Source organism: Cherax quadricarinatus, chromosome 42, assembly GCF_038502225.1.
Source record: "Cherax quadricarinatus isolate ZL_2023a chromosome 42, ASM3850222v1, whole genome shotgun sequence".
In the NCBI taxonomy this organism is placed as follows: Eukaryota; Metazoa; Arthropoda; class Malacostraca; order Decapoda; family Parastacidae; genus Cherax; species Cherax quadricarinatus.
This window is the reverse complement of record NC_091333.1, coordinates 22938076-22965723: the sequence shown is the minus strand read 5'-3', so window position 1 is coordinate 22965723 and position 27648 is coordinate 22938076. Positions and strand designations below refer to the sequence as shown.

General features: G+C 39.1%; 1 protein-coding gene across 21 annotated transcripts in view; it reads right to left on the bottom strand.

Annotated features, from left to right (window-relative positions):
* The window catches only part of LOC128695680 (synaptotagmin binding cytoplasmic RNA interacting protein), a 1077764-nt gene that overhangs the window by 497184 nt on the left and 552932 nt on the right, over positions 1–27648 (bottom strand). For all 21 annotated transcript variants that reach the window (XM_070093417.1, XM_070093416.1, XM_070093430.1 and 18 more), the window contains one exon: positions 2515–2631. In XM_070093417.1, coding sequence (XP_069949518.1) covers positions 2515–2631 — 117 coding nt within the window. The remainder of the gene's footprint in view (positions 1–2514; positions 2632–27648) is intronic.

Here is a 27648-nt window from a genome sequence, read left to right as displayed (position 1 = left end):
ATCTATAGGGGAAGGAAGGCGGGGTAGGGGTCGTCCTCGAAAGGGTTGGAGAGAGGGGGTAAAGGAGGTTTTGTGGGTAAGGGGCTTGGACTTCCAGCAAGCGTGCGTGAGCGTGTTAGATAGGAGTGAATGGAGACGAATGGTACTTGGGACCTGACGATCTGTTGGAGTGTGAGCAGGGTAATATTTAGTGAAGGGATTCAGGGAAACCGGTTATTTTCATATAGTCGGACTTGAGTCCTGGAAATGGGAAGTACAATGCCTGCACTTTAAAGGAGGGGTTTGGGATATTGGCAGTTTGGAGGGATATGTTGTGTATCTTTATATGTTTATGCTTCTAGACTGTTGTATTCTGAGCACCTCTGCAAAAACAGTGATAATGTGCGAGTGTGGTGAAAGTGTTGAATGATGATGAAAGTATTTTCTTTTTGGGGATTTTCTTTCTTTTTTGGGTCACCCTGCCTCGGTGGGAGACGGCCGACTTGTTGAAAAAAAAAAAAAAAAAAAAAAAAAAAAAAAAAAAAAAAAATATGTATATATATGTATATATGTATATATATATGTATATATATGTATATATGTATATATATATATATATATATATCTGGATGTAAATCCAAAGTCAGCTGTGTGGAAGTAGCACCTGGACATTGCTGGCTTTCCTGACCGGTGTGGTGGCCTGGGCCTCTTAGCAAAACTTCAAGCACTGGGAATTGCCAGGCTCTACGCTATGTCTCCTCCAGTGATTACCAGCCTTCATGGTAGATCTCTAAGTGTAGTCCACTCAATAGGAACGGAATCAGCAAGGCATCCTATTGGGGCAAGTGTTCCAGAAGGAAGCGTGCATGGGTCCATTGTTCCCATGGAATGTCTACTTCAATGACCTTCTTCATCTCATCCCAGAATCACATGCCTATGCAGATCTAATCCGTACAGTGACATTCCTACTTATCCAAGAAGAAAGAAATGCCAGCTGCTCTAAGCTACATCAATCACCAGCTGAGCTATCCATCAGCTTGGGGAAATACGATCGGCAAGTAACATTTGCACCTGAGCATGCAATGATGATCGTACTCCCCTAGGCAATCCATGATGGTAATGTGCTAGTGCAGTAGTAAGGATGAAATGGGAGGATGTTGGCACCTGGAGAAAGTTGATATCCTTGGGGTGAGATTTACGACTCCAAACTAACCATGAAGAACCATGTTGTAAATCTTGCAAACAAGGCAGCACTTCAGCAGTATCTCGATCTGCTTCTGACAGTAGGGGTTGTAAAGATCCTGTCACGAGGGCAACAAATCACGCTCACGACCTTGAGTATGCTCCACTTTCTTGGTTTTGCCCCCTGCCCCCTCTCATCCATGACTGCTTGACAGATGGAGAACAGAGCAAGACGCCTCATCTCTCGCCTGGACCCATCCTGGATAGATCTGTCATTTCAGCAGGAGCCTTCAAGCATAGGAGGGATGTGGGTGGACCGCTACTGTTTATGCTCAAGGTAATATTGTCAAAATACCCCCTTCCCACTTGGATCCACTTCGAGGGACAGCGTGAAACAAAGCTATGCCACAAGATGGGCAGCAGAAAGTACCAACTTCCACTCTGGCTGTGCCCTTCTCCAGAACATCACTCCATCTGGAGATCATACATGCCCAGGATGACTCGGAGTATGGAACACATTCGTACAGCATGATGATGTCAATCTAGATCAAGTCCAGTTGGATCAAATGAAAATGCTTGGCCCTGCAGATAGGCTCCAACTTCATCCTGTTCCCTACTTGTGTGTCTCATAACAATAAAAATGCTTTCAAATGGAGCTGATGTAGGTAATAGCCTCTTAGCTTGTGCCAATAAAGTTGAATCAACTTTAACCTGTAAAATAGGCTGTCAATAAAGCTTAGGGATCCTTAACCTTGTCCAAACCCTGTGTAAAAAAAAAAAAAGAGAGAGAGAGAGAGAGAGAGAGAGAGAGAGAGAGAGAGAAGAGAGAGAGAGAGAGAGAGGAGAGAGAGAGAGAGAGAGAGAGAGAGAGAGAGAGAGAGAGGAGAGGAGAGAGAGAAAGAGAGAAAGAGAGAGAGAAAAAGAGAGAGAAAAAGAGAGAGAAAGAGAGAGAGAAAGAGAGAGAGAGAAAGAAAGAGAAAGAAAGAGAAAGAGAAAGAGAAAAAGAGAAAAAGAGAAAGAGAGAGAGAGAGAGAGAGAGAGAGAGAGAGAGAGAGAGAGAGAGAGAGAGAGAGAGAGAGAGAGAGAGAGAGAGAGAGAGAGAGAGAGAGAGAGAGAGAGAGAGCGTGCGAGAGGAGCGAGAGGAGAGCAAGAAGAGAGAGAGAGAGAGAGAGAGAGAGAGAGAGAGAGAGAGAGAGAGAGAGAGAGAGAGAGATATATATGCATGGTTGACAAGTCAAACTTAACCTAATAAAACTAATCTGCATACTCCTCAGTGAAAGTACAAGCTCATCTTTGTAAAAACGAAAGTTACAAAACTTATTTCCATAGAAAAGCACCAATATTATTTATTACCTTAGACATTGTGTCTTCATCTGGCTCTTCCTGAGGGTCCGCCCAATCTACAATGATTTCACAGCCCCACACTTTGAACCGGCCAGAACTTAATCTCCGCTTAGCCAAAGAAGCAGCCTGTTAAAAAAAAATTAAAACAAATATCAGCTGTAGTAATAATTGCTATAAGGTGTGCCATCCTTAGTTATTATAAATTTTGGTTAGTTGTAGCACCTGCTGCCCTTGTATCCTGTGCATTGCTTTCAGTCACAAGCTCCTCAAAAACCATGAAATTCATCTTCAGAGACACTTCCATCTGTGTTAGAGCTATCACTTGAGATAAATCCCAGATTTGCCAGTCACATATATCTTACCACTAGGCATGCTGAACAAGGAATACTGAAAGGCATTCCCACAATGCACCACTGGTTCCCCGATTTTTTTTAAACTGCCACACTGACCACACAGACCATTCTCTCACATGTGGGCCTACCAGCTCTATCCCCTTGATTTGAAGCCACTAGAATTTACACGTTCGGAAACACTGGCTCGTAAGACATATATATATATATATATAGCTGAAACAGTGAAAGGGTTAAGGTAAGCGTATAGACTAATAGAACATAAAGAGTACCTATCTCACAGAAAACATATATACAGTTACAAATGGTTTACACATACATCATTTACAGCAAATTCGTGAATAACTTGAATTACAATAAACCCTAACTATATAATGTACTTTTAAAATTAACCTTTTCATTGACTATCACATAGAACTATGTTATTAATACCAGGAATGTCTACATTTTTTCTTTTGCACTCTATTTTTAACTGGTATTTTTTAAATGTGTAAAACTGGCCAAATTATTGACTTGTTTAATTTACAAGGTAGTTGCAATAACTGAATTGGCAGTTTCTTGTGCTCAATAGATACAAGAAGAGGCATTCCAGTGAAATAGTTAAGAATGTGATCCAATGAAGCAATGAGACTGACTTAAAATATGACTTAAATTCGTCAAACATGCCGATGCGTAAATTGCACCCCATACAGTGCTATATGCATTAGTACTTTACTGCACTTTCTTGTTACTTCTGAACCTTCTGATTTAATGGATACTTGGACATTCCCCTTTATTAGTCTGCCGTTGGGAGGGGACATCTAAACTGTCATACCTGCTCACCTGTGGCAAGACAGTTAGAGTGTGAATGCTTGTGAAAGTGTTTAATTTTTGGGTCACCCTACCTAGGTGAGAGACTACCAGTGTGTTAAAAAGTGTCTAAGTCTTAAAATACCAGTTTTATAAATTAAACTGTTCTTGTAACACAACTGGAAATATCTCTTGTGATCACAAGTGTATGACTTGACTTGGTTATCTTATGGTTAATCTAAACGAAGTATTTTTGTCTGTTTATAATCTGTGTGCCCTAAACACCACTGTACAAAAAAAAAAAAAAAAAAAAAAATTACATATGCAAAGCTTAAATAAAACTTAACCCTTTCAGGGTTCAGACCACTGATCTGAAACTTGTCCACAGGGTCCAAGAATTTAAACACAACCAAATAATTTTTTCTTATAAAATGGTAGAGAATCCTCTTCTGAAGGCAATAAAACAAAAAGTACGAAACTTGAAGGAAAATTAACAAAATTACACCATCGTGAATTTTCCTGCATCAGTGATGTTTACACACTGGCAATTTTGCTCACTTTGAGTTAGGTCAATTACATTGTTCCAGTCAAAAAAATTCTTAGCTATTTCTCTACTATGCCTCCTATTTTATCGATTCAGCCTGAGAAACCCCACAGTCAAGTATTTCAACTATGCAATAAAGTGATCAGAAATTGATAATTTGGCCAATTTCACACAAATTTCAAGAAATTCCAATTTCAAAACAGGGTCCAGAATAAACAATGCAGGCATTCCTGACACTAAAATAACATTTTCTCTGTTCATTAGTTACATTTCAAAGCTTTACAATGTAAATTAACTCCATTTTGATTTTTATTCACACCCAAAAAATAAAAGATTTACTGTCATGCAATATTGTAATGTTTAAATAATATCAGCACATTCATTAACGCATATTAGATCCACTAGTTGACATGTACTGGATGCGGGATGTGATTCGTTTACTCTTGAACATTGTGAAAAATCGAACATTTCAGCTAATTTGAGCACAATTTCAAGCAATTTTCAGTCTTAAAACGAATCAAAATCATCTCATTTTCTGTAAAATATCTTCCATTCTATCAATTGAGACTAAGAAACCATGAATGCAACCATAAGAAAATACACTGCAAAGCTGCTGTTTTAAACCAAAAACACAGACACAGTTTTTCTTCTCATTATGCAGTGCGTGCTGCAGGATTCTTTTTACATGGCCTTAACCTGTAAATGGTCCAAACGTATACACCTACCATCCGACTTACAACCTGCTCGACTTACGACCACTCGACTTACGACTGTTTTTTTTATGCCAAATTTCTGGGAAATAAACAACTAATTGTGTTGTACACAGTGTTTATCCTAAACCTTACAGTATAAAATGCAGAACTAACAACATAAAAAGTAAAGTAAAACATGAAATACTAAAATAAAATAATAAAATGAAGTCATTACAAAAATGTTTTGTTGATATTCAGTAGTAAAGTTCGACTTAGGACCATTTTGACTTACGACCGGTTTCTCGGAACTGAACTCGGTCGTAAGTCGGATGGTAGGTGTATATACATTTTTACCACTTGTGCCCCAAATGTATATATACGTTATATGTGTCATACATTTAACATTGCCACGATAATCATGAGTCCCCTAGACATAAGAGAATGGGTGTGCGCACTCACTGTGTGCCATATTAAGATAATTGGGGATGCCTGGGTACCATATGCCTTTTTTCCTATTAACCCTTTCAGGGTCCGTCCCGTAGATCTACGGCTTTACGCTCAGTGTCCAAAGTGTAGATCTACGTCATAAGCTCAGCTCACTCTGATAAACTGTGAGTGGTACATTTGGGCCTAGATATGAGAGAATACATCTATGTGGTATGTGTGCACCACATAAAACAGATCCTGCAGCACACTGTGTATAATGAGAGAAAAAAACTGAAATCATGATTTTTCGATTAAAACAGCGACTTTGCAGTGTTTTTTCGTATGTTTTTTATAGTTGTATTTGCGATTTCTTAGTCTCATTTGGTAGAATGGAAGACATATTACAGAAACAGAGATGATTTTGATTGGTTTTAGCACTGGAAATGGCTTGAAACTGAGCTCAAAGTAGCAGAAATGTTAAATTTTTGCCGATGTTCAAGAGTAAATAAACGACCTCACACGTCTAATACACGTCAGCTGGTGGGTCTAATATGTATTCACGAATATGGTGATGATATTTATACAATTATTACAGTATTGCATAACAGTAAATCTTCTATTTTTTGGTGTGAATAAAAATTCATTATGTGAATAAAAAATAAAAATGGAATTTATTTGTAAAGCCTCAAAATGTAACTAATGAACAGAGGAAATGTTAGTTTAGTTCCAGCAATACCTACATTGTTTATTCTGGACCCTATTTTGAAATTGGAATATTTTGAACTTTGTGTTAAATTGGCCAAATTAACAATTTCCGATCACTTTAATTTGTAGTTGAAACAGTTGACTTGGTGATTTCGTGTGCTCAATCGATAGAATAGAAGTAATACTAGTGAAATAGCTAAGAATTTGGTTGACTGGAATAATGTAATTGGCCTAAAATGGGAGTCAAATTCGGCAAAATCGCCACTTCGTAAATATCGCAGACACATCAAAATTCGCGAGAGCATAATTTCGTCAATTTTCCATCAAATTTCGTACTTTTTGTTTTATTACCTTCACAAAAAGATTCTCTTCCATTTCATAAGAAAAAATAATTTTTTTTTTTTTAAATTCTTGGACACTGGGGCACCACTTCAGATTTGGGCCTTGGACCCCGAAGGGGTTAAAAACAAACTTTTTTTTTTTTCTCAAAAAAGTTGGGGCACTACGGCAGATAACGTATATATACGTTTGGACCGTTTATGGGTTAATATTCAACCTAAACAAATCGGCCCATCAGGACAAAGCTTGATGAAAACAAAGCATCATGTACTCAAGTCTCTCATCGACTCTCATTCAATAAGTAGTATTCGCACAAGCACCATGAAACATTTTTGTATTTCATTGTTATTGTTTTTTTTTTTTTTTTGTTTTTTTTTTTTAATCCTTTCAGTCTTGGTCCAGTTGAATAACAGCTTTGAAGCCAGTGTTGGTCTCATAGTACAATGCCATGAAATCAGCTCACTCAGATAAGCTATGAGCGGTAAATTTGGGCCTAGATATGAGAGAATAGATCTACAGTGGAACCTCAAATTTCGAATGTATCGCTTATAGAACTCTTCGAAAATAGAACCCTTTTTCCGAACCAACTTTGTCCCTATTATTGAACTCGCTCCTATTTTCAAACCGCCGGGTACCGGACTGATCCAGCAGCCCGCTCTGTCCGTGTCCCCACGCAGGCGCCATGAGCCAGTCTGGTTTTGTTGATGCTTGAGTGAACACTAAACTGCGCTCTCATTCAAACATTTTAAAATTATCTTATTGTGTTTTGTGCTTGTGGAACTGTGAAATAAGCTACAATGGGACCAAAGAAACTTGTAAGTGGTACCCCTGTGGTAAAGAAAGTGAGAAACACCATAGATGTGAAGAAGGAAATAATACAGAAGTGGAATGATGTCCAAGTGGAATGATGTCCAAATGTTTGTGGAGAAGTACCACCCTGAGCAAGCTGAAACAAGCCATCTTTGCAACAAGTTCAGTGACAGAACCATGTCCCATTTTAGGGAAATCTTAAAGAGGCACCAGAAACAGAGGACTGTGGACAGATATTTTGTGAGACAGGGGTCCAGTGATTCTCAACCTGGTCCTAGTGGCATTAAAAGACAGAAGGAAAGTAACCCCAGAGAGGGCTTTGATACCTGAAGTCCTCACGGATAGGGATTCTCCTTCCAAACACTAACCCCAACTCCCAATCTCCTCCTCCCTATCTTCCAGATGCCATCACCAATCTTCAATAAAGGTAAGTAAAATGTTATTTTATATGTTTATATTTATTAACCCTTTGAGGGTCCGTCCCGTAGATCTACGGCTTTACGTTCAGGGTCCAAACCGTAGATCTACGTCATGAGCTCAGCTCACTCTGATAAACTGTGAGTGGTACATTTGGGCCTAGATATGAGAGAATACATCTATGTGGTATGTGTGCACCACATTAAACAGATCCTGCAGCATGCTGTGTATAATGAGAGAAAAAAAACTGAAATCATGATTTTTCGATTAAAACAGCGACTTTGCAGTGTTTTTTCCTATGTTTTTTATAGTTCTATTTGAGATTTCTTGGTCTCATTTGATAGAATGGAAGACATATTACAGAAATAGAGATGATTTTGATTGGTTTTAGCACTGGAAATGGCTTGAAACTGAGCTCAAAGTAGCAGAAATGTTAAATTTTTGCTGATATTCAAGAGTAAACAAACGACCTCACACATCTAATACACGCCAGCTGGTGGGTCTAATATGCATTCACAAATATGGTGATGATATTTATACAATTATTACAGTATTGCATAACAGTAAATCTTCTATTTTTTGGTGTGAATAATAATTCATTATGTGAATAAAAAATCAAAATGGAATTTATTTGTAAAGCTTCAAAACGTAACTAATGAACAGAGGAAATGTTAGTTTAGTTCCAGGAATACCTACATTGTTTATTCTGGACCCTATTTTGAAATTGGAATATTTTGAACTTTGTGTTAAATTGGCCAAATTAACAATTTCCGATCACTTTAATTTGTAGTTGAAACAGTTGACTTGGCGATTTCTTGTGCTCAATCGATAGAATAGAAGTAATACTAGTGAAATAGCTAAGAATTTGGTTGACTGGAATAATGTAATTGGCCTAAAATGGGAGTCAAAGTCGGCAAAATCGCCGATTCGTAAATATCACCGACACATCAAAATTAGCGAGAGCATAATTTCGTCAATTTTCCATCAAATTTCGTACTTTTTGTTTTATTACCTTCACAAAAAGATTCTCTACCATTTCATAAGAAAAAATAACAAATTTTTTTTTGAAAATTCTTGGACACTGGGGCACCACTTCAGATTTGGGCCTTGGACCCTGAAGGGGTTAATACATAATTGAAAACTATATTTGTTGTGTGTATGTAAAACTATAATTAATCTCTATAAAATGTATTTTTTGTGAATATTTTTGGGTTTCTAGAACAGATTAATTGTATTTCCATTATTTCTTATGGGAAATATTGCTTCGCTTTTCAGACTTTTCGAATTTAGAACTAACTTCAGGAACGGATTAAGTTCGATATTTGAGGTTCCACTGTATATGGTATGTGTGCACCAAATGAAAAAAAAAAAACCTGCAGCACACACTGCATAACAAGAAAAATAACAAGACTGTTTTTGGTGTAAAACAGCGACTTTGCAGTGTATTTTCATATGGTTTTTATGGTTGTATTTTCAGTTTCTTGGTTTCAGGAATGCAAGTGGGAAATTGACCTCAAAGAAGCATAAATGTTTGATTTTGGCCAATATTCCAGAGTATACAAATGACGTCAACTTGTCCAATACGTATCCAGCTTGCCAATCAAATACATATTTTGGAATGCACTGACATTATTTATACAATTACTACAATAATGCAATAGTCTGCATAACAGTATTTATTATTATTACTATAAGCAAAAAGAAGCGCTAAGCCACAAGGGCTATACAGCTGCATAACAGTAAATCTACTACTTTTGTGTGAATAAAAATTCCAAATAAAAAGGGGCCTGGAGACATGACCGAGGAACGAAGGAAATGTTTGTAAGTTCCAGGAATGTCTACACAGTTTATTCTGGACATTTTGAAACTGGCAATTTTTTAATTTTGTGTAAAATTTATTTAGTAGTTTTTTTTTTTTTTTCAACAAGTCGGTCGTCTCCCACCGAGGCAGGGTGACCCAAAAAAGAAAGAAAATCCCCAAAAAGAAAATACTTTCATCATCATTCAACACTTTCACCACACTCACACATTATCACTGCTTTTGCAGAGGTGCTCAGAATACAACAGCTTAGAAGCATATACGTATAAAGATACACAACATATCCCTCCAAACTGCCAATATCCCAAACCCCTCCTTTAAAGTGCAGGCATTGTACTTCCCATTTCCAGGACTCAAGTCCGACTATATGAAAATAACCGGTTGGAGTAAGTAAATGAGCAGTTTTAAGCGCTCAATCGATAGAATAAAAGGAATACTAGCGAAATAGCTATGAGTTTCGTCAACTGGAACAATGAAATTGGCCAAAAATAGGGTGGAAATTGGGTGAAATCGCCGATGTGAAAATACAGATGAGAGCACTAACTTTGCAAGATCATAAATCCCTAAGTTTTCCATCAAATTTCATGCTTTTGGTTTCATTACCTTCAGAAAAAGATTTTCTATCATTTATTATGATAATTTTCTTTTTTAAATTTTGACCCTGAGAACAAGTTTGAGATCAGGGGTCTCGACTCTGAAAGGGTTAAAGATTTTCACTGAAAATAAGTAATCACATGGCCCAAAAAAAGAGAGTTGTGGTCCAAACAAGCCTAAAAGGAAGGCTGAGAGAACAAGAATTAGAGTGAAAAAAGAACTCACTGCTAAATGGAAAAGTGGTACACGTGTGTCAGACCTGGCCACTCAATATGGTATGGTGGAATCCACCATATCGTCCATACTGAAAAAGAAAGAGGCAAAATAAAGAAGAAAAGGAAAAACTTTTGTTAGTGTGGATTAACAAAAACAAGTGGCCAGTGACAGTGTTTCTCAAACAATAATTCGTGAAAAAGCAAAGCAGTTATTAGTGATCTTAGGTGAGACACCCCGGAAAACAGTGCTGAAAATAATGAATTTAAGGCAAGTATGCACTGATTTGATAGGTTTAAAAAGATTAGTGGGATTCATAGTGTAGCAAGGCATGGGGAGGTTTGAAAGGTTTAAAAAGAGGAGTGGGATTTATAGTGTACTAAGGAATGGGAAGGCTGCCAGAACTATTAGAGATGAAGCTGAAAAAGTTTGTTAACCATATCACTGTCAAGACTCCCGCTAGCAAACTTGCTCTTAAAAAAAAATTATTATGAAATGATAGAGAATCTTTTCGCGATGGTAATAAAACCAAAACTACGAAATTTGACAGAACACTTACAGAATTACACTCTTGTGAAGTCAGCGGTTTCTTCAATATTTACACATTGACAATTTTGCCCACTGAGCCTTATTTTCACCCAATTCTACTGTTCCAGTCAAGAAACTCATAGCTGTTTCACTGGAACTCCTTTTGATCTATCAACTGTGTACAAGAACCCACCCATTTACCTATTTCAACTACCCAATAAAGTGATCAGGAATTGGAAATTTGTCCAATTTCATAACAAATTCAAGGAAGGCCAATTTTAAAATAGGGTCCAGAATTAACAAAGAGAACATTTCTAGCTCCTAGCACTAAAATAACTTTTTTTTCTGTTCATTAGTCACTTCTCCAAGCCCTTCTTATCTTGCTTTCCATTTTGAATTTTTATTCACACAAAAAATAGATTTACTGTTATGAAGACTACTGCTTTATTGCAAAAATGGTATAAATAGTATCAGCACATTTGTGAAAGCATATTAGATCGACCAGTTGATGTGTATTGGACGTGTGACATGATTTGTTTACTCTTGGACGTCAGCAAAAATCGAACATTTCCACTTTCAGCACAATTTCAACCTACTTTTACTCTGTAAACCATTCAAAACCATCTCCATTTCGGCCGTACATATACGTCTTATGAGCCAGTGCATCGGACATATCTATACTCAATAATTCTAGTGGCTTCAAATCAAGCAGGAGAAAGCTGGTAGGCCCACATGTGAGACAATGGGTCTGTGGGGTCAGTGTGCACCATATAAAAAAAATCTTGCAGCAAGCAATGCATAATGAGAGAAAAAAAACTCCGACCACGTTTTTGGATTAAAACGCCAACTTTGAGGTGTATTTTCGTATAGTATTTATAGTTGTATTCTTGTTTTCTTGGTCTCATTTGACATATTACAGAAATAGCGATCATTTTGATTAGTTTCATGATGAAAACGACCTTGAAATTGAGCTCAAAGTCGTGGAAATGTTCGATTTTTACCAATGTTCAAGAATAAGCAAATCACACATGTCCAATACACGTCAACTGGGGAGTCTAATATTCTTTCACTAGTGCACTAATATTATTTATACCATTTTAACAATAATGCAGTAGTCTGCATAACAGTAAATCTTCTTTTTTTGTGTGAATAAAAAATCAAAATAGAAAGCAAGAGTAATATAAGAGGGGCCTAGAGATGTGACTAATAAACAGAGGATATGTTATTTTAGTGCCAAGAATGTGTGCACTGTTTATTCTGGACCCTATTTTGAAATTGGCAACCTTTTTTAATTTGCATGAAATTGGCCAAATTGCCAATTTCTGACCACTTTATTGGGTAGTTGAAATCAGTAAATGGGCAGTTTCTTGTACTCAATCGATAGAAAGAATGGAGTTCTAAAGAAATAGCTATGAGTTTGGTCGACTGGAACAATGGAATTGGCCAAAAATAGGGCTGAAAGTCAGCGAAATCACCGATGCGTATATATCGCCAAGAACGCTAACTTTGTGTGAGCGTCATTCCGTAAGTTCACAATCAAATTTCGTACTTTTGGTGTCATTACCATCATCAGAATTTTTTTTTTTTTTCCAAAAAATTTTCGACACCAGGAGACACTTCAGGATTTGGGGATGCAACAGTCAAAGGGTTAAGGATGTGTCCATTGAAGGCTTTCACTTGGTCGTCAACATCCCCTTGGAGAAGAGCATTCCAATTGGTGGTGGTGAGCTCAGAGCAAAGGGCTGGCCAATTACCTTTTTCCCATAGCCAGGTTGTGTGTGTGGACTTCTCACTTCGTTCTGTTGGGATATTAAGCCTTGTGGTCAGATGATCCAACGTAGCCGAGGGGTTGACAAGTGACTATACCTTCTACCGGATCCTTCACTATTGGGTCAAGGGAGGAGCCAGAGATGTGAGTAGGGAAATCAACAAAGTTTCTCCTGTCAAATACTGCAAGAAGGTCATCAAAGTCCCTCTGTATAACGTGTTGGTTGAGATCACAAACAATTATGATATGTTGACAGTTGTGTTGGAGCAGAAGGGAATCCACATTTTCCATTTAACTAAAAGTTGATGGGGTCTGCATGTTGCCACGGTCTGTACACTACACATGCTAGTACAGAGGTACTAGCGTTTATGCATAGCTTGAAGAACATCATTTCAAGATGAGTAGCAATGGCAACATCAATTTGCTGGGCATGTACACTTTTAGAGAAGCACACAGCAACATCTCCTTGCCCTTGCCTGTCTCTTCTCATTCATAAGGTGTAGCCAGCAATTCTTGCAAAATTTTCTGGAGTCGTGTCATCCAAAAGTGTTTCAACAACAGCTATTATGTCAGGACGTCAAGTATTCACAAAACTGTGTGTGAGCTCTCCAACATTAGTAATGAAACCTCGAATGTTGGCCGACAGGATGCTGATAGACTGGCTCCTTACTATGTGTTCAGCTTGAGGTGGTGGGTGTGTAAGGCATGTAAGGTGCCTGCCCTTGAGAGAGGTAGGGCACAGAGGCAGCTGCAGGGATGTAGGTCTGAAGTCTTGTATAAGGCACAATACCACCTGCTGGGTTGAGATATGAGTAGCTGAGTGGGTGATATGTGTGTGTGTTCACCAATTCACAGATCCTGCTGGTTTGTTCTGAGAACAGGTCTCTAAACAGGTGGTCCTGTTTGTCAAGTTCCTTTTTCTTCCAACACTGGTCCTCCTGATGTCCTCTGTCCCTCACTCTCCCTCTCTCCAGATTGATGTTGACAATGGCTGACCACCAGTGTATCTACTGGGAAGCTTTTGGGATCTTCTGAGTGGTAGGTTTTATTTGAATATCCTCGAGTGCCACTAAAATTACCCTCCCAAAGCTGTAGTATGAGACGACACTAAAAGGCAGCTGGGGAGGATCTGTTTCAAAGAGCAGGTACCTAAGATGTTGACCATGAGGAAGTGTTTATATTAGGCATTATGCTGGATTGTGTAACGATGGTTCAATGATTTGTGGTTTTGTTTTGTGCAATGATCAGTAACATGGCCTATTATAAATAAAATGTCTTCTTTGCTGTAAATATATTTTTATAGCCTATGAAGTGTTTTTCATACATGCCAATTTGCTTTAATCTTTTTTCAGGTTAACCCTTAACCCTTTGAGGGTCGACAGGCCCTCTCCGAGACTCGTTCTCAGGGTTGGCCAAATTTAAAAAAAAAAAAAATTTTTTTCTTTTGAAAAGAGAGAGAATCTTTTCCCGATCATAATGACACAAAAAATATGAAATTTGATGGAAAACTTACAGAATTATGCTCTCGCGAAGTTAGCAGTATTGGCGATGTTTACGCATCGGCGATTTTGCCCAATTTGAGCCCCATTATCGACCAGTTCCACTGTACTAGTCGACAAAAAACATGAATATTTAGCTAGAACTCCATTTTTTCTATTGAATGAGTGCAAGAAACCACCCATTTACCAATTTCAACTATCCAGTACAGTGGTCAGAATTTAGCAATTTTGCCAATTTCACACAAATTTCAAAAGATGCCAATTTCCGAATAGGGTCCAAAACAAACAATACATTCCTGGCACTAAAATGACATTTCCTCTGTTCATTAGTCATGTCTCAAGGCCCCTCTTACATTCTTTTGCTTTCCATTTTGAATTTTTATTCTCACAAAAAATAGAAGATTTACTGTTATGCAGACTACCGCATTAGTGTAAAAAATGGTATGAATCATATTGGCGCACTTGCAAAAGAATATTAGACTCGCCAGTTGACGTGTATTGGACGCTTGGCATGATTTATTTACTTTTGAACTTTGGTAAAAATCGAACATTTCTGCTACTTTGAGCTCAATTTCAAGGTACTTTTCATTGTAAAACCAGTCAAAATCATGTCAATTTCTATGATATGCCTTCCATTCTATAAACTGAGACCAAGAAAACTAGAATACAACAATAAGTACCATACGAAAATACAGTGCAAAGTCGCTGTTTTATTCCAAAAAAAACGGTCAAAGTTTTTTTTCTCATTATGCACTGTGTGCTGCAGGATTGTTTTTATACCATGCACACTGGTTGTCGACCACTTGCTCCGACTCAACCAAATAAACACAACCTGCCAGAACTTCGCTGTAAACTATTTCATGTTTCTTCGCATGTTTTGGTGTTTTTTTTTATATTATTTGTTTCAATAAGTTACTATGGCACCTAAGAGGGTTAGTGATAACAGCCAACCAAAAAGAAAATTAGTTGGGAAAAATTTAGTCGGTACACAGACGGATCGGCACTCAAACAGTCTTCTGGAACGAATTAAGTTTGAGTGCCGAGGTTCCACTCTAATACGTATATGGTGAGTCTGTCGATTTCATAGGGAGGCTCCCCAAACACTCTTTACCCTTAAACTGTCCAAATGTAGATCCACATTTGCACAGCTAGTGCAAAAAATGTAGATCTACCTTTTTTTTTTTCACATTTGAAAGTACAGTGGACCCCCGGTTAACGATATTTTTTCAATCCAGAAGTATGTTCAGGTGCCAGTACTGACCGAATTTGTTCCCATAAGGAATATTGTGAAGTAGATTAGTCCATTTCAGACCCCTAAACATACACGTACAAACGCACTTACATAAATACACTTACATAATTGGACGCATTCGGAGGTGATCGTTATGCGGGGGTCCACTGTATATGTAAAATGAAACGTAGATCTACATTCGGAGCACTAGTGGTGCAAACGTAGATCTACGTTCGGAGCGCTAGCCGGGAGAATGTAGATCTATGTTTAGACAGTTGAAGGGTTAACAGACCTAAGAAGCTATTGTGGGCTAAAGAAATTTAATATGAAAGCATCGCTATTGGCCATGTTCGCATCGCTATTGGGCCTTGCGGACGTGTTGCACAGTAGCTCCTGATTGAGTTGGCTTTTGCGCAGTGTTGACGTGTACTTAGCTCTGTGAAGACCCGTTTGCGCGCTCTCTACGAATTGAAGCAAGATGCCCTCCATCGAGCAACTTTACCAACAGCTTAACCCTTTGAGGGTTTTCGTCGTACTCGTACGTCTTAAGCATAGGGGATTTTGACGTACTAGTACTCATAAATTCTAGCGGCCTCAAATCTAGTGGGAGAAAGCTGGTAGGCCTTCATATGAAAGAATGGGTCTATGTGGTCAGTGTGCACAGTCTAAAAAAAATCCTGCAGCACACAGTGCATAATGAGAAAAAAAAAAACTTTGACCATTTTTTTTTAATAAATCAGCGACTTTGCAGTGTATTTTCGTATGGTATTTATTGTTGTATTCTAGTTTTCTTGGTCTCATTTCATAGAATGGAAGACATATTACAGAAATTGAGATGATATTGACTGGTTTTACAAAGAAAGATGCCTTGAAATTGAGCTCAAAGTAGCAGAAATGTTCGATTTTTACCAAACTTCAAAAGTAAACAAATCGTGCCAAGCGTGCAATACACGTCAACTGGTGAGTCTAATATTCTTTCACAAGTGCACCAATAATATTTATACCATTTTTTACACTAATGCAGTAGTCTGCATAACAGTAAATCTTATATTTTTTGTGAAAATAAAAATTCGAAGTGGAAAGCAAAAGAATATAAGAGGGGCCTTGAGACGTGACTAATGACTAGAGGAAATGTCATTTTAGTGCCAGGAATGTCTTTCTTGTTTATTCTGGACCCTATTCGGAAATTGGTATCTTTTGAAATTTGTGTGAAATTGGCAAAATTGCTAAATTCTGCCCACTGTACTGGATAGTTGAGTTTCATAAATGAGTGGTTTCTTGCACCCATTCGATAGAAAAAATGGAGCTCTAGCGAAATATTCATGTTTTTTGTCGACTAGTACAGTGAAATTGGCCGAAAATGGGGCTCAAAGTGGGCAAAATCGCCGATGCGTAAACATCGCCGAGACCGCTAACTTTGCGAGAGCATAATTCCGTAAGTTTTCTATCAAATTTCAAACTTTTGGTGTCTTTATGATCGGGAAAAGATTCTCTATCTTTTCATAAGAGAAAATAATTTTTTTTTTTTTAAATTTGGCCGACCCTGAGAACGAGTTTCGGAGAGGGCCTGTCGACCCTCAAAGGGTTAAGGAAGAATTGAGGATGGCAAAGTTGGAGATTTGGCGACTGACCGAGGAAAACAGGAAGATTCGTAGTAGTCCTCCTGTTTTGAGTCCTCAGGTCAAGAAGGGAAACTGGTCAGTGGCTAGACAGCAGGGAACGAAGATGACGATAAAGAAGACGAATGGAAAGATAGAAACGATGAAGAAGAAAGAGACTGCCGTGGAAACTGTTGTGGAAACATCTAATACATTCTCAGTGCTATCCGACGAATGTGAGTCGACTACTGGGAACATCACGATGAACGACACCAAGGAAGGTAAGAATATTGTTGTTGTTGGGGATAGCCAAATTAGGTATATGGATAGGGCGTTCTGCTTGAAGGACAGGAGTAGGAGACAGAGAGTTTGCTTTCCTGGGGCTGGGATGGAGGATATTGTTAGCCGTTTGGATGACATCATGAGATGTAATGGGAGCAATCCTATTATCTGTCTCAGTGCTGGAGGCAACGATGTTGGCAGACGTAGGAGTGAAGACCTGATTAGCAGGTATAGGTCAGCAATAGAAATATTTAGGAGTAAGGGTGGGAACCCTGTCATATGTGGTATTTTGCCAAGGAGAGGAGTTGGAAATGAATGGTTGTCCAGGGCAATTGGTGTCAATTGCTGGCTGGACAAATACTGTAAGGAAAATGCAGTAACATTCATTGACAACTGGGACCTCTTCTATGGCAGAAATGACATGTATGCCAGGGATGGGGTTCACTTATCTAGGTCTGGGGTGGTAGCACTGGCAACTGCAGTGGAGGGAGCAGTTAGGACTTTAAACTAGGAATAGTTAGTGGTATGGGTTTTGGCAAGAAAACAGTGAAGTCCCAGTGTAGTAATATTACGAGTTCTAGGGGAACTAGTAATAAGCAGAACGAGGTAGATATTGAAAAGCCAAGGACTTTGGGTGATAAGGACAGTAATAGGTTTAGTAGAAAAACAGAAATGAGCAGGAAGGGTAAAGAGAAAGGAAAAACAGAAATGAGCAGGAAGGGTAAAGAGAAAGGAGAGTCTTTCAATGTTTATTATGCTAATTGCCGTAGTGCTAGGAATAAGATGGACGAGTTGAGATTAATTGCTAGTGCAGGTAACATTGATGTATTTGCCTTAACTGAGACGTGGTTTAATTCAAAAAGTCGGGACATGCCTGCGGAATGTCATATTCAGGGTTTTAAATTGTTCCAAGTAGATAGAAGTATCGGGAAGGGGGGTGGGGTGGCACTGTATGTCCGAGATCGCTTGAACTGTTGCATAAAAACGGGTATTAAGTCTAAAGTAACACATACAGAGTCTGTTTGGATAGAATTTTCAGAGGGGCATGAAAAACTGATTTTAGGAGTGATATACCGTCCCCCAAACTTAGATAGGGACCAAGGGAGACTACTATGGGAGGAAATTGTTAAGGCCACAAGGCACGATAATGTAGTAATTCTAGGAGACTTTAACTTTAGTCATATTGATTGGAATTTCTTGACTGGGAATTTAGAATCATACAACTTCTTAGAAGTAGTTCAGGATTGTTTTTTGAAGCAGTTTGTGACAGAACCTACAAGGGGAAATAACCTGCTTGACTTAGTTATGGCAAACAATGAATCCCTTGTTAATAATTTAGAAATTTCAGAGGAACTGGGTGCTAGCGACCACAAATCAATTACATTTAGCATTGATTGGAAGTACGATAGTAGTGATAACTCAGTAACAGTCCCAGATTTTCGCTTAGCAGATTACGATGGGCTTAGAGAACACTTATCATCTGCTGACTGGGGTAACGAAGTGAGATATCAATCAATATGACAGTTTTCTGAACACTATACATGCTGCTCAAAGAACGTTTATCCCATATAAAGAAATTAGATCAAATAGAAATGATCCAAAATGGATGAATAAAAGGCTCAAATATCTACTAGGGCATAAGAAAGGAATTTATAGGCGTATCAAAAGAGGTGAGGGTCATCTTACGAATCAGTATATTGACATTAAGAGGGACATTAAAAAGGGGATAAGAAAAGCTAAAAGGGACTATGAAATTAAAGTTGCTAGGGATTCTAAAACTAACCCATAAAGTTTTTTCCAGGTCTATAGAACAAAAGTTAGAGATAAGATAGGTCCCCTTAAAAATAACTATGGGCACCTTACTGACAAAGAGAATGAAATTATTTTCTCTCAGTTTTTACACAGGAAGACACTAACAATATTCCACTAATTAATTTTTATAGTGGGCTAGAAGAAGATAAATTATGTAACATCACAGTCACTAGTGAAATGGTTGTGAAGCAGATAGACAGACTGAAGCAAAATAAGTCGCCGGGTCCTGATGAGGTTTTTTCAAGGGTTCTTAAGGAATGCCAAATGGAACTCTGTGAACCATTAACTAATATTTTTAATTTATCTCTTCAAACAGGTGTAGTGTCTGATATGTGGAAGATGGCTAATGTAATTCCTATTTTTAAAACAGGGGACAAGTCGTTACCGTCAAATTACCGCCCAATAAGCCTGACCTCAATTGTAGGCAAATTACTAGAGTCAATTATAGCTGAGATTATAAGAAGCCATCTCGATAAGCATAGCTTGATTAATGATACTCAGCATGGATTCACAAGAGGCCGGTCTTGTCTAACTAATTTATTAACTTTCTTCAGTAAAGCTTTTGAGGCTGTTGACCACGATAAAGAATTTGATATTATTTACTTAGATTTTAGTAAGGCTTTTCATAGAGTTCCGCACCATAGACTGTTAAAGAAAGTGGCAGCTCATGGCATTGGGGGAAAAGTGCTCTCGTGGATCGAGTCATGGCTCACTGACAGGAAGCAGTGTGTGTCCATAAATGGGGTTAAATCCAAGTGGGGATCTGTAACAAGTGGCGTTCCACAGGGATCAGTCTTGGGCCCGTTGTTGTTTATAATATATATCAATGATCTTGATGAGGGAATTACTAGTGATATGAGCAAATTCGCCGATGACACAAAGATAGGTAGGATAATTGATTCAAACGTAGATGTTATGGAACTTCAGGAGGGTCAGAAAAGTGGCAGATGCAGTTCAATGTAGATAAATGCAAGGTTCTGAAGCTTGGGAGTGCCCATAACCCTAGTACTTATAAGTTAAATGATGTAGAACTTAGCCATACAGATTGCGAAAAGGACTTGGGGGTTATGGTGAGCAGCAACCTTAAACCAAGACAGCAATGCCTAAGCGTACATAATAAGGTAAATAGATTACTGGGATTTATATCAAGAAGTGTAAGCAACAGAAGTCCAGAGGTCATACTGCAGCTTTATACATCATTAGTAAGGCCTCACCTAGATTATGCAGCTCAGTTCTGGTCTCCATATTACAGAATGGACATAAATTCGTTTGAAAACATTCAGCGTAGGATGACTAAATTAATACATAGCATTAGAAATCTTCCTTATGAAGAAAGATTGAAGACTCTTAAGTTACATTCACTTGTTAGACGAAGAATGAGGGGAGACCTGATCGAAGTGTATAAGTGGAAGATAGGTATTAATAAAGGGGATATTAATAAGGTCTTGAGGATGTCTCTCCAAGAGAGAACCCGCAGTAATGGATTTAAATTAGATAAGTTTAGATTTAGAAAGGACATAGGAAAGTATTGGTTTGGAAATAGGGTAGTTGATGAGTGGAACAGTCTACCTAGTTGGGTTATTGAGGCTAGGACTTTGGGTAGTTTCAAATTTAGGTTGGATAAGTACATGAGTGGGAGGGGTTGGATTTGAGTGGAACTTTCACATCAGAGCTTATTTCTTGGGTGGCATTGAAAATTGGGTTGGGCAAATGTTTTGTTAGTGGGATGAATTGTAAAGGACCTGCCTAGTATGGGCCAACAGGCCTCCTGCAGTGTTCCTCCTTTCTTATGTTCTTATGTAACTGAGAAATGAACATGGGTTGTCAAGCTCACACTATCACATCTATGGATGTTATCAAGACTCATCGATAAGTCTTGCCTTTCTACCAATTCTTTCCCAGGTGAACCTACAAGTCCCCTGGCTTCCTCTGGATCTCTATAAGATTCTCCCCATAAACTGGATCATACCTCCAGGGATCCGGTTTTAAAACAATCCTCTGCCTCGTTAGAAACAAGCAAACAGCTGTGAAACAATCAAAACTGCCTAGTGCTCTAGCCTGCCTCCAAGTTCTAGACTATGAACACAGCTGGAATGAGAAAGGGACAGAATTTGTCATGTTGACTTCCTTCTACGTTAGAGGGCCTTCATAACCTATTCCCTCAACTTACTATGCCTACCAAATGCCTTGATTTGCACTAGCTGCATGCTCTCTTGTTGGACCAACAGATATATGCCAATTTCATCATGACAGGCTTCACAGACATGTTCCTCCAGGACTATGGTGTCGCCCCAGCATAGTTGCTGGGGTTAGATCCTACATATGCCAAGTGCAACCCCACATCAGTTGGAAGGGTCCAAATCAAGGCTTCAGTTGGCAGCTCATCCAGTATTACTTTGTCCAGTCACACAAAATATAAAACAAATATGCACTGGTCATACTGTGTAATGCTCAAGAAACTAACACAAGGTAGACAGTGCTCATCTGCTTATGTCATCAGCATTTTTGAGCATACAGGTTACACATAACAATGTTTTGCTGCATCTGATGACAAATCTGAAATACTGCAGGGAACAGACTTTTCTCTCCTCAATTTCAGCTTCTCCAGCATGCTCCACAATCATCCTGTTTCTGGGACTCTCCCATCTGGTCCCTGCTCCTCTAGGCTGTAGGTTCTCCAGGCTGTCCTGCAGCTGGACGGTTTCAACTGAGAAGAGGACCAATAATGGCCAAGTATCACCAGTCAATTCATACACTGCACAAGATTATCTAACATAGCATTCAGAGCTTCCTGTGTTGTAGAAGCATTAAGACCACTGGTATCACTTCAACAGGTCATAACATTTCAACTTTGGTTGTTCCACTCTGGCAATGCCATCAACAACATAGAAGCAAATAAATGTACTCAAAAGAAGCACCTATATCTCTTAGCATGTCTCAGGGATGATCTCTAATGCCACATAATTGTGCCAAAGCTCCTCTCTTATCCTTGCCCAGAGCAATCCATCTGAAAATAAAGGACTTTCAGGTGATTCTCAACTAAACAATACTTGCCTTGCTGGTCATTCCAAACCAAAACAGGTCATTCCAAGCTGCTGCTCAGAAAAATTCTTCCCCTGTCACATAGGGCACAAGAGTTGTTGGTGCATTTCACACTTCTCAACATAACAATGAATTTCTGATAGTCAATGGAGTGGGTTCCAGCATTACTCTTACACCCTATGTGGACTTCAAGTGCAGGTGCATGCACACCTTTCAGTCACCATCACAATGCTGGGCATCCCATGCCTAATGCAAAGTCAAGGTACATGCTTTCTTGGTGGCCTGGCCAAAGGACCCTGTCACAATGGTCTCATCATCAACCCATTCTCAGGTCTCAGGGCCAACACTCACCTCTCTGCTTGTATGCGCCACTGCATCTCCACAGCATGTAAGCACATGGGCGAGCATCCACCCTCTGCCTGCTCCCACAATGCCTTGGGCATGTCGGGTTCTCTGGCTTTGGTGGCCTGTATTCCCTTGCCTTTTATCCTTGGGAACATGCTGCTCACCTGCCAGGGGACATTAGTTTCATACCTAAGTGAACATCAGCTACAATGACAGATGTAAACTTTTTAAAATGTTCCAATTCCATAATTATATTATCATCAAGTCCAAAAAAACTTTTCATTTAAAATAAGCCAATAGCACTTACACCTACGATATCAGGTGGAAATCATCTTATAACTTAGAATGCTCATTAAAGCAATTCTTAACTATTAATCCTTTCACTGTCAATGACATATAGATACAGCTTATAAGCCAGTGTCAGTGATGTATTAATACGCTAAAATTCTAGCAGGAGAAAGCTGGTAGACCCACACCTGAGAGAATGGGTCTGCGTGGTCACTGTGCGCAGTATAAAAAAAATCCTGTAGCACCAAGTGTATAATGAGAAAAAACCTCCGACCATGTTTATGGTTTAAAACATCGACTGTGAAGAGTATTTTTGTATGGTATGAGAAGATATTTTAAAGAGAGATGATTTTGATTGGTTTCATGACGAAAAATACAGTGGTACCTTGACTGACGAGTGCCCCAACTTACGAGTTTTCCGAGTTACGAGCCGCTGCTCGGTCTATTTTTTGCTTTGAGTAATGAGCCAAAATCCAAGATATGAGCGAAAAAAAAATGGAAAAAAAAAATTTACTGAAAAAGACATTTACTATGAACCCTGGCCTAAATGGCACAACAAAAGGTGGTTTTAGGACTTGGTACTTATAAGAGATATTCATATATCACTGCACTATTGATTTAGTGCAGTTAGCCACTCAAAAACTCAATATCTTCAATTGTTTGGAATCTGTTTCATTAGCACATTTACCCTTTTAGCAACATCAGCTTCTTTGATTTCTTTTTTCTTTGCCAGGCTGGAACTGATCGTTGAAGCGAATTTCCCATACATCCTGGCGAGATTGACCAACCGTACACCACTTTTATACATAGCTATGACTTCTTTTTTTATATCTATCATGTTTCTCACCTCCTTTATCAAAGGGCTGGCACTCGGAACTTTGTTTGGTCCCATGGTGGCTTATTTACCAGTTGCATTCAATAAACAAGCACAAAAAACAAGGTATTATTATGAAACATTTTGGCTAAAAGTGCAGGGTGATGCTCACTTAATGATAAACAAAGGCAGACTGAGTCACTTGGCACTTGAATGGCCGAGAGATGCGGGCGGGCAGACAGACGCATTCAGTACGGACCATTGTCAACTCTACGAAAACTGGGACAAAATTCTGATGGAAAAAGTCGTCGAAAACCAAAGCCTACGAAAATCGGGGCGCACGAAAATTGAGGTTCCACTGTACAGTGGACTCTCCATTTTCGTTGATCTCCGTTATCACCAATTTCAGTTTTGGTTGGCTTTTTTCATCAATTTTTTGGTTCCGTTGTTTTACGTAAGAAAGAATGTAAAATTCAACGTAGATCTACGTTCGGAGCACTAAGCGTATGAACATAGATCTACATTTGTACAGTTTAAGGGTTAAATTCTTGGACCCTGTGGGGAATTTTCAGATTGGAAGTCTGGACCCTCAAAGGAATTACAGTTTTGATTATTAACCTAAAGCTAAAACAATAGACTGATTAACATTTGAGAGCATTACAGATATTTGAAAGTTTTTCTTTTTTTTTTACAACAAGTTGGCCGTCTCCCACCGAGGCAGTAAGTATATACTGATTATAATGTTTTACCCATGTAAGTATAAATTGATTATTATGTTTTACCCATGTTCATGATATTGAGCAATTGCGTGTACAGTGGACCCTTGACCAATGATGGCATCGACTAACGATAAAATGGGGCAACGATGTGCTTTTGCGTAAAAATATTGGCTCAACCAACGATGAAAAACTCAGTTAAGGACATTCGTCCTGAATGCGTCCGCCTGTCCCTCTAGCATGAGTGCCTCAGCTGGCCTGCCTTCAGTTAGTGTGCCATTGTATACAAGCCAGGGCAGGCAGTTTCACGCATACAAGTGATATATTTTGTATTATTCCATTGTTTTCAGTGCTTGTAACTACTAAATGAACCACCAAGAGCCCAAAGAAAGCCAACCCTGTGGTAAAAAGGGTGAGAAATACTATCGTACCACAGTCAGTTGCTGCTGTACCACAGTCAGCTGCTGCTGTACCACGGTCAGCTGCTGCTGTACCACCGTCAGCTGCTGCTGCTGCTGTTGCTGTACCACCGTCAACTGCTGCTGTACCACGGTCAGCTGCTGCTGCACCACCATCAGCTGCTGCTGTACGATGGTCAGCTGCTGCTGCTGCACCACCATCAGCTGCTGCTGCACCACCGTCAGCTGTACTACTCAAAGATGTGGAGTGTTGTTGGTGTGACTTAACGAGAAACAATTATCCGAGAAACAATTAACCTCACAGGGTTAGCCACCCAGGATAACCCAAGAAAGTCAGTGTGTCATCAAGAACTGTCTAACTTATTTCCATTGTGGTCCTTAACCCTTCGACTGTGGCGGCCGTATATTTATGAGGTACCGTGTTTTAAGTATATATACTCAAATTCTAGCGGCTTCAAATCAAACAGGAGAAAGCTGGTAGGCCCACATGTGAGAGAATGGGTCTGTGTGGTCAGTGTGCACCATATAAAAAAAATCCTGGAGCACACAGTGCATAATGAGAAAAAAAAATTCCAACCTTTTTTTTTTTTAATTAACCCTTTGAGGGTCGACAGGCCCTCTCCAAAACTCGTTCTCAGGGTCGGCCAAATTTCAAAAAAAAAAAAAAATTATTTTTTCTTATGAAAAAATAGTTTTTTTTCTAAACATTATAGGATAAACAAAAAAAATTTACCATCAATACTTACGGAGATATGGATGCATGAAGTTTGCAGAAAATGAGCCGCATATGGCAACAGCGGCGACTGCCGCTCACCCGGTAAACTTTAGTTTACTTGTATTTGAATGTTTGTTGTTTTTTTCACTATTTTATTTTTTCACATAACTTATGTGGCCTATGAGACCAAAGTAAGGTGCAATGTACATATATACACTCGTTGTATACAACACAATAAGCACACAAACATAATTATCAATATATTGTTTACAAAACTTGTTTACAAAAACAAACAATACAAAAAATTGTTTATTATTATTGTTCTATAATATATATACCAATATACAGTCACTGAACATATTCCTATTAGTTCTGCAGCTTGTGGAACTCTGAAACATGGTGTCATACACAATGGTGTTTTATCTTTCTCCCTCATTCTATCTCTTTCAATCTGTCTCTCTCTTTCTATCTGTCTGTCTATCTCTGTCTCACAGGTACACATAAATACAAGTATACATAGTATAAATTACCTAGGATAACCCAAGAAATCCAGACAAAGTGCTATACTCTGCTTGAAGATGTGAGTAAAAGTGATGACACAGTCTTGTGGCTCTCTGAGACAGAGAGCTAGACGGATAGACAGATAGACAGGGAGCTTGACAGACAGACAAATAGACAGACAGAAATGTTAGTGTACCAGTACCAGTGTACTAGTGTTCCACCCTCCTCCTCTTCTTCCTCTTCCCCCTACTCTTCCTCCTCTTCCCCCTACTCTTCCTCTTCCTCTTCCTCCTACTCTTCCTCTTCCTCCTCCTCCTCTTCCTCCTCCTCCTCTTCTTCCTCTTCCTCCTACTCTTCTTCTTCCTCCTACTCTTCCTCCTCCTCCTCCTCTTCTTCCTCTTCCTCCTCTTCCCCCTAATCTTCCTCCTACTATTCCTCTTCCTCCTCCTCTTCCTCTTATTCCTCTTCCTCTTCCTCCTCCTCCTCTTCCTCCTCCTCCTCTTCCCCCTACTCTTCCTCCTTCTCCTCCATAGTGTAAATTACCAGGAGTCGGCAGCTGTCAAAATGACATATTGTCTCATTACTCACTCCCCCCTCCCGCCTGTCAAAACAATGGGGTCGGATGCTGCTTCCCTTCCTCCATTCTATCTAATTATCTTTCTCCCTCATTCTTTCTGTCTTTTTATCTCTGTCTCACAGGTACACATAAATACAAGTATACATAGTATAAATTACCTAGGATAACCAAGAAACCCAGACAAAGTGCTATACCCTGCTTGAAGATGTGAGTAAAAGTGATGACACAGTCTTGTGGCTCTCTGAGACAGAGAGCTAGACGGATAGACAGGGAGCTTGACAGACAGGCAAATAGACAGACTGAAATGTTAGTATACCAGCAAAAACAAAGGGAGGGAGATGTTTATCTCATCTTTTGGCATCAGCTCTACCCTCATTTACCCTCATCAAACGTCAGCACTTATCAGATGTTATCTCCCCTTATCTTGTTACTGTCATGGGTGAACATTTATTATTACCTATTATTATTATTATGTATTATTATTATGTATTATTATTATGTATTATTATTATTATGTATTATTGTTATCATTACGTATTCTTCTTCCTCCTCCTCCTCCTCTTCTTCTTCCTCCTCCTCCTCCTCTTCTTCTTCCTCCTCCTCCTCCTCCTCTTGCCTCCTCCTCCTCTTGCCTCCTCCTCCTCTTGCCTCCTCCTCCTCTTGCCTCCTCCTCCTCTGCCGCCTCCTCCTCCTCCTCCATTCTTGGAACAAGTTTGAAGAGCTTGTAGTTCATAATCACTATCACTATCATCACCAATGCTCACATCTGAGTCTGGGATTTTGGAAAATAAGAGTTTCCTCTTTGATTCTGGTACAACTGAACGTGAACAAGATGGCCCAGCACCAGAGGTGGAAGGCTGTGGGTTGTCTGGGTTTTCCTCACTATTACCCATATTATGGTCATTAGTTTCGGTCAAAACCTCACCAGAACCTTGAAACTCATCTTCACTGTCACTTCCATCTGTATTAGAACTGTCACTGGGGAACAAAAGTGTCCCAATTCGCCGAGGAGTGAGGAACTTCTTACCACAGGGCACGGTGGAAATTGTGTACTATGATGGCATTCCCATAATGCACCACTGGGTCCCAGATTTTTTTCCTACTGCGCACACCCACCACACAGATCCATTCTCTCACATCTAGGCTTATCAGCCTTTTCCTGTGAGATTTGAGGCCGCTAGAATTTATGCGTACTAGTACGACAAAAACCCCTACGCGTAAGACGTACTAGTACGACCAAAACCCTCAAAGGGTTAAAATGCCGACTTTGTGGTCTATTTTCGTATAGTATTTATGGGTGTATTCTCGTT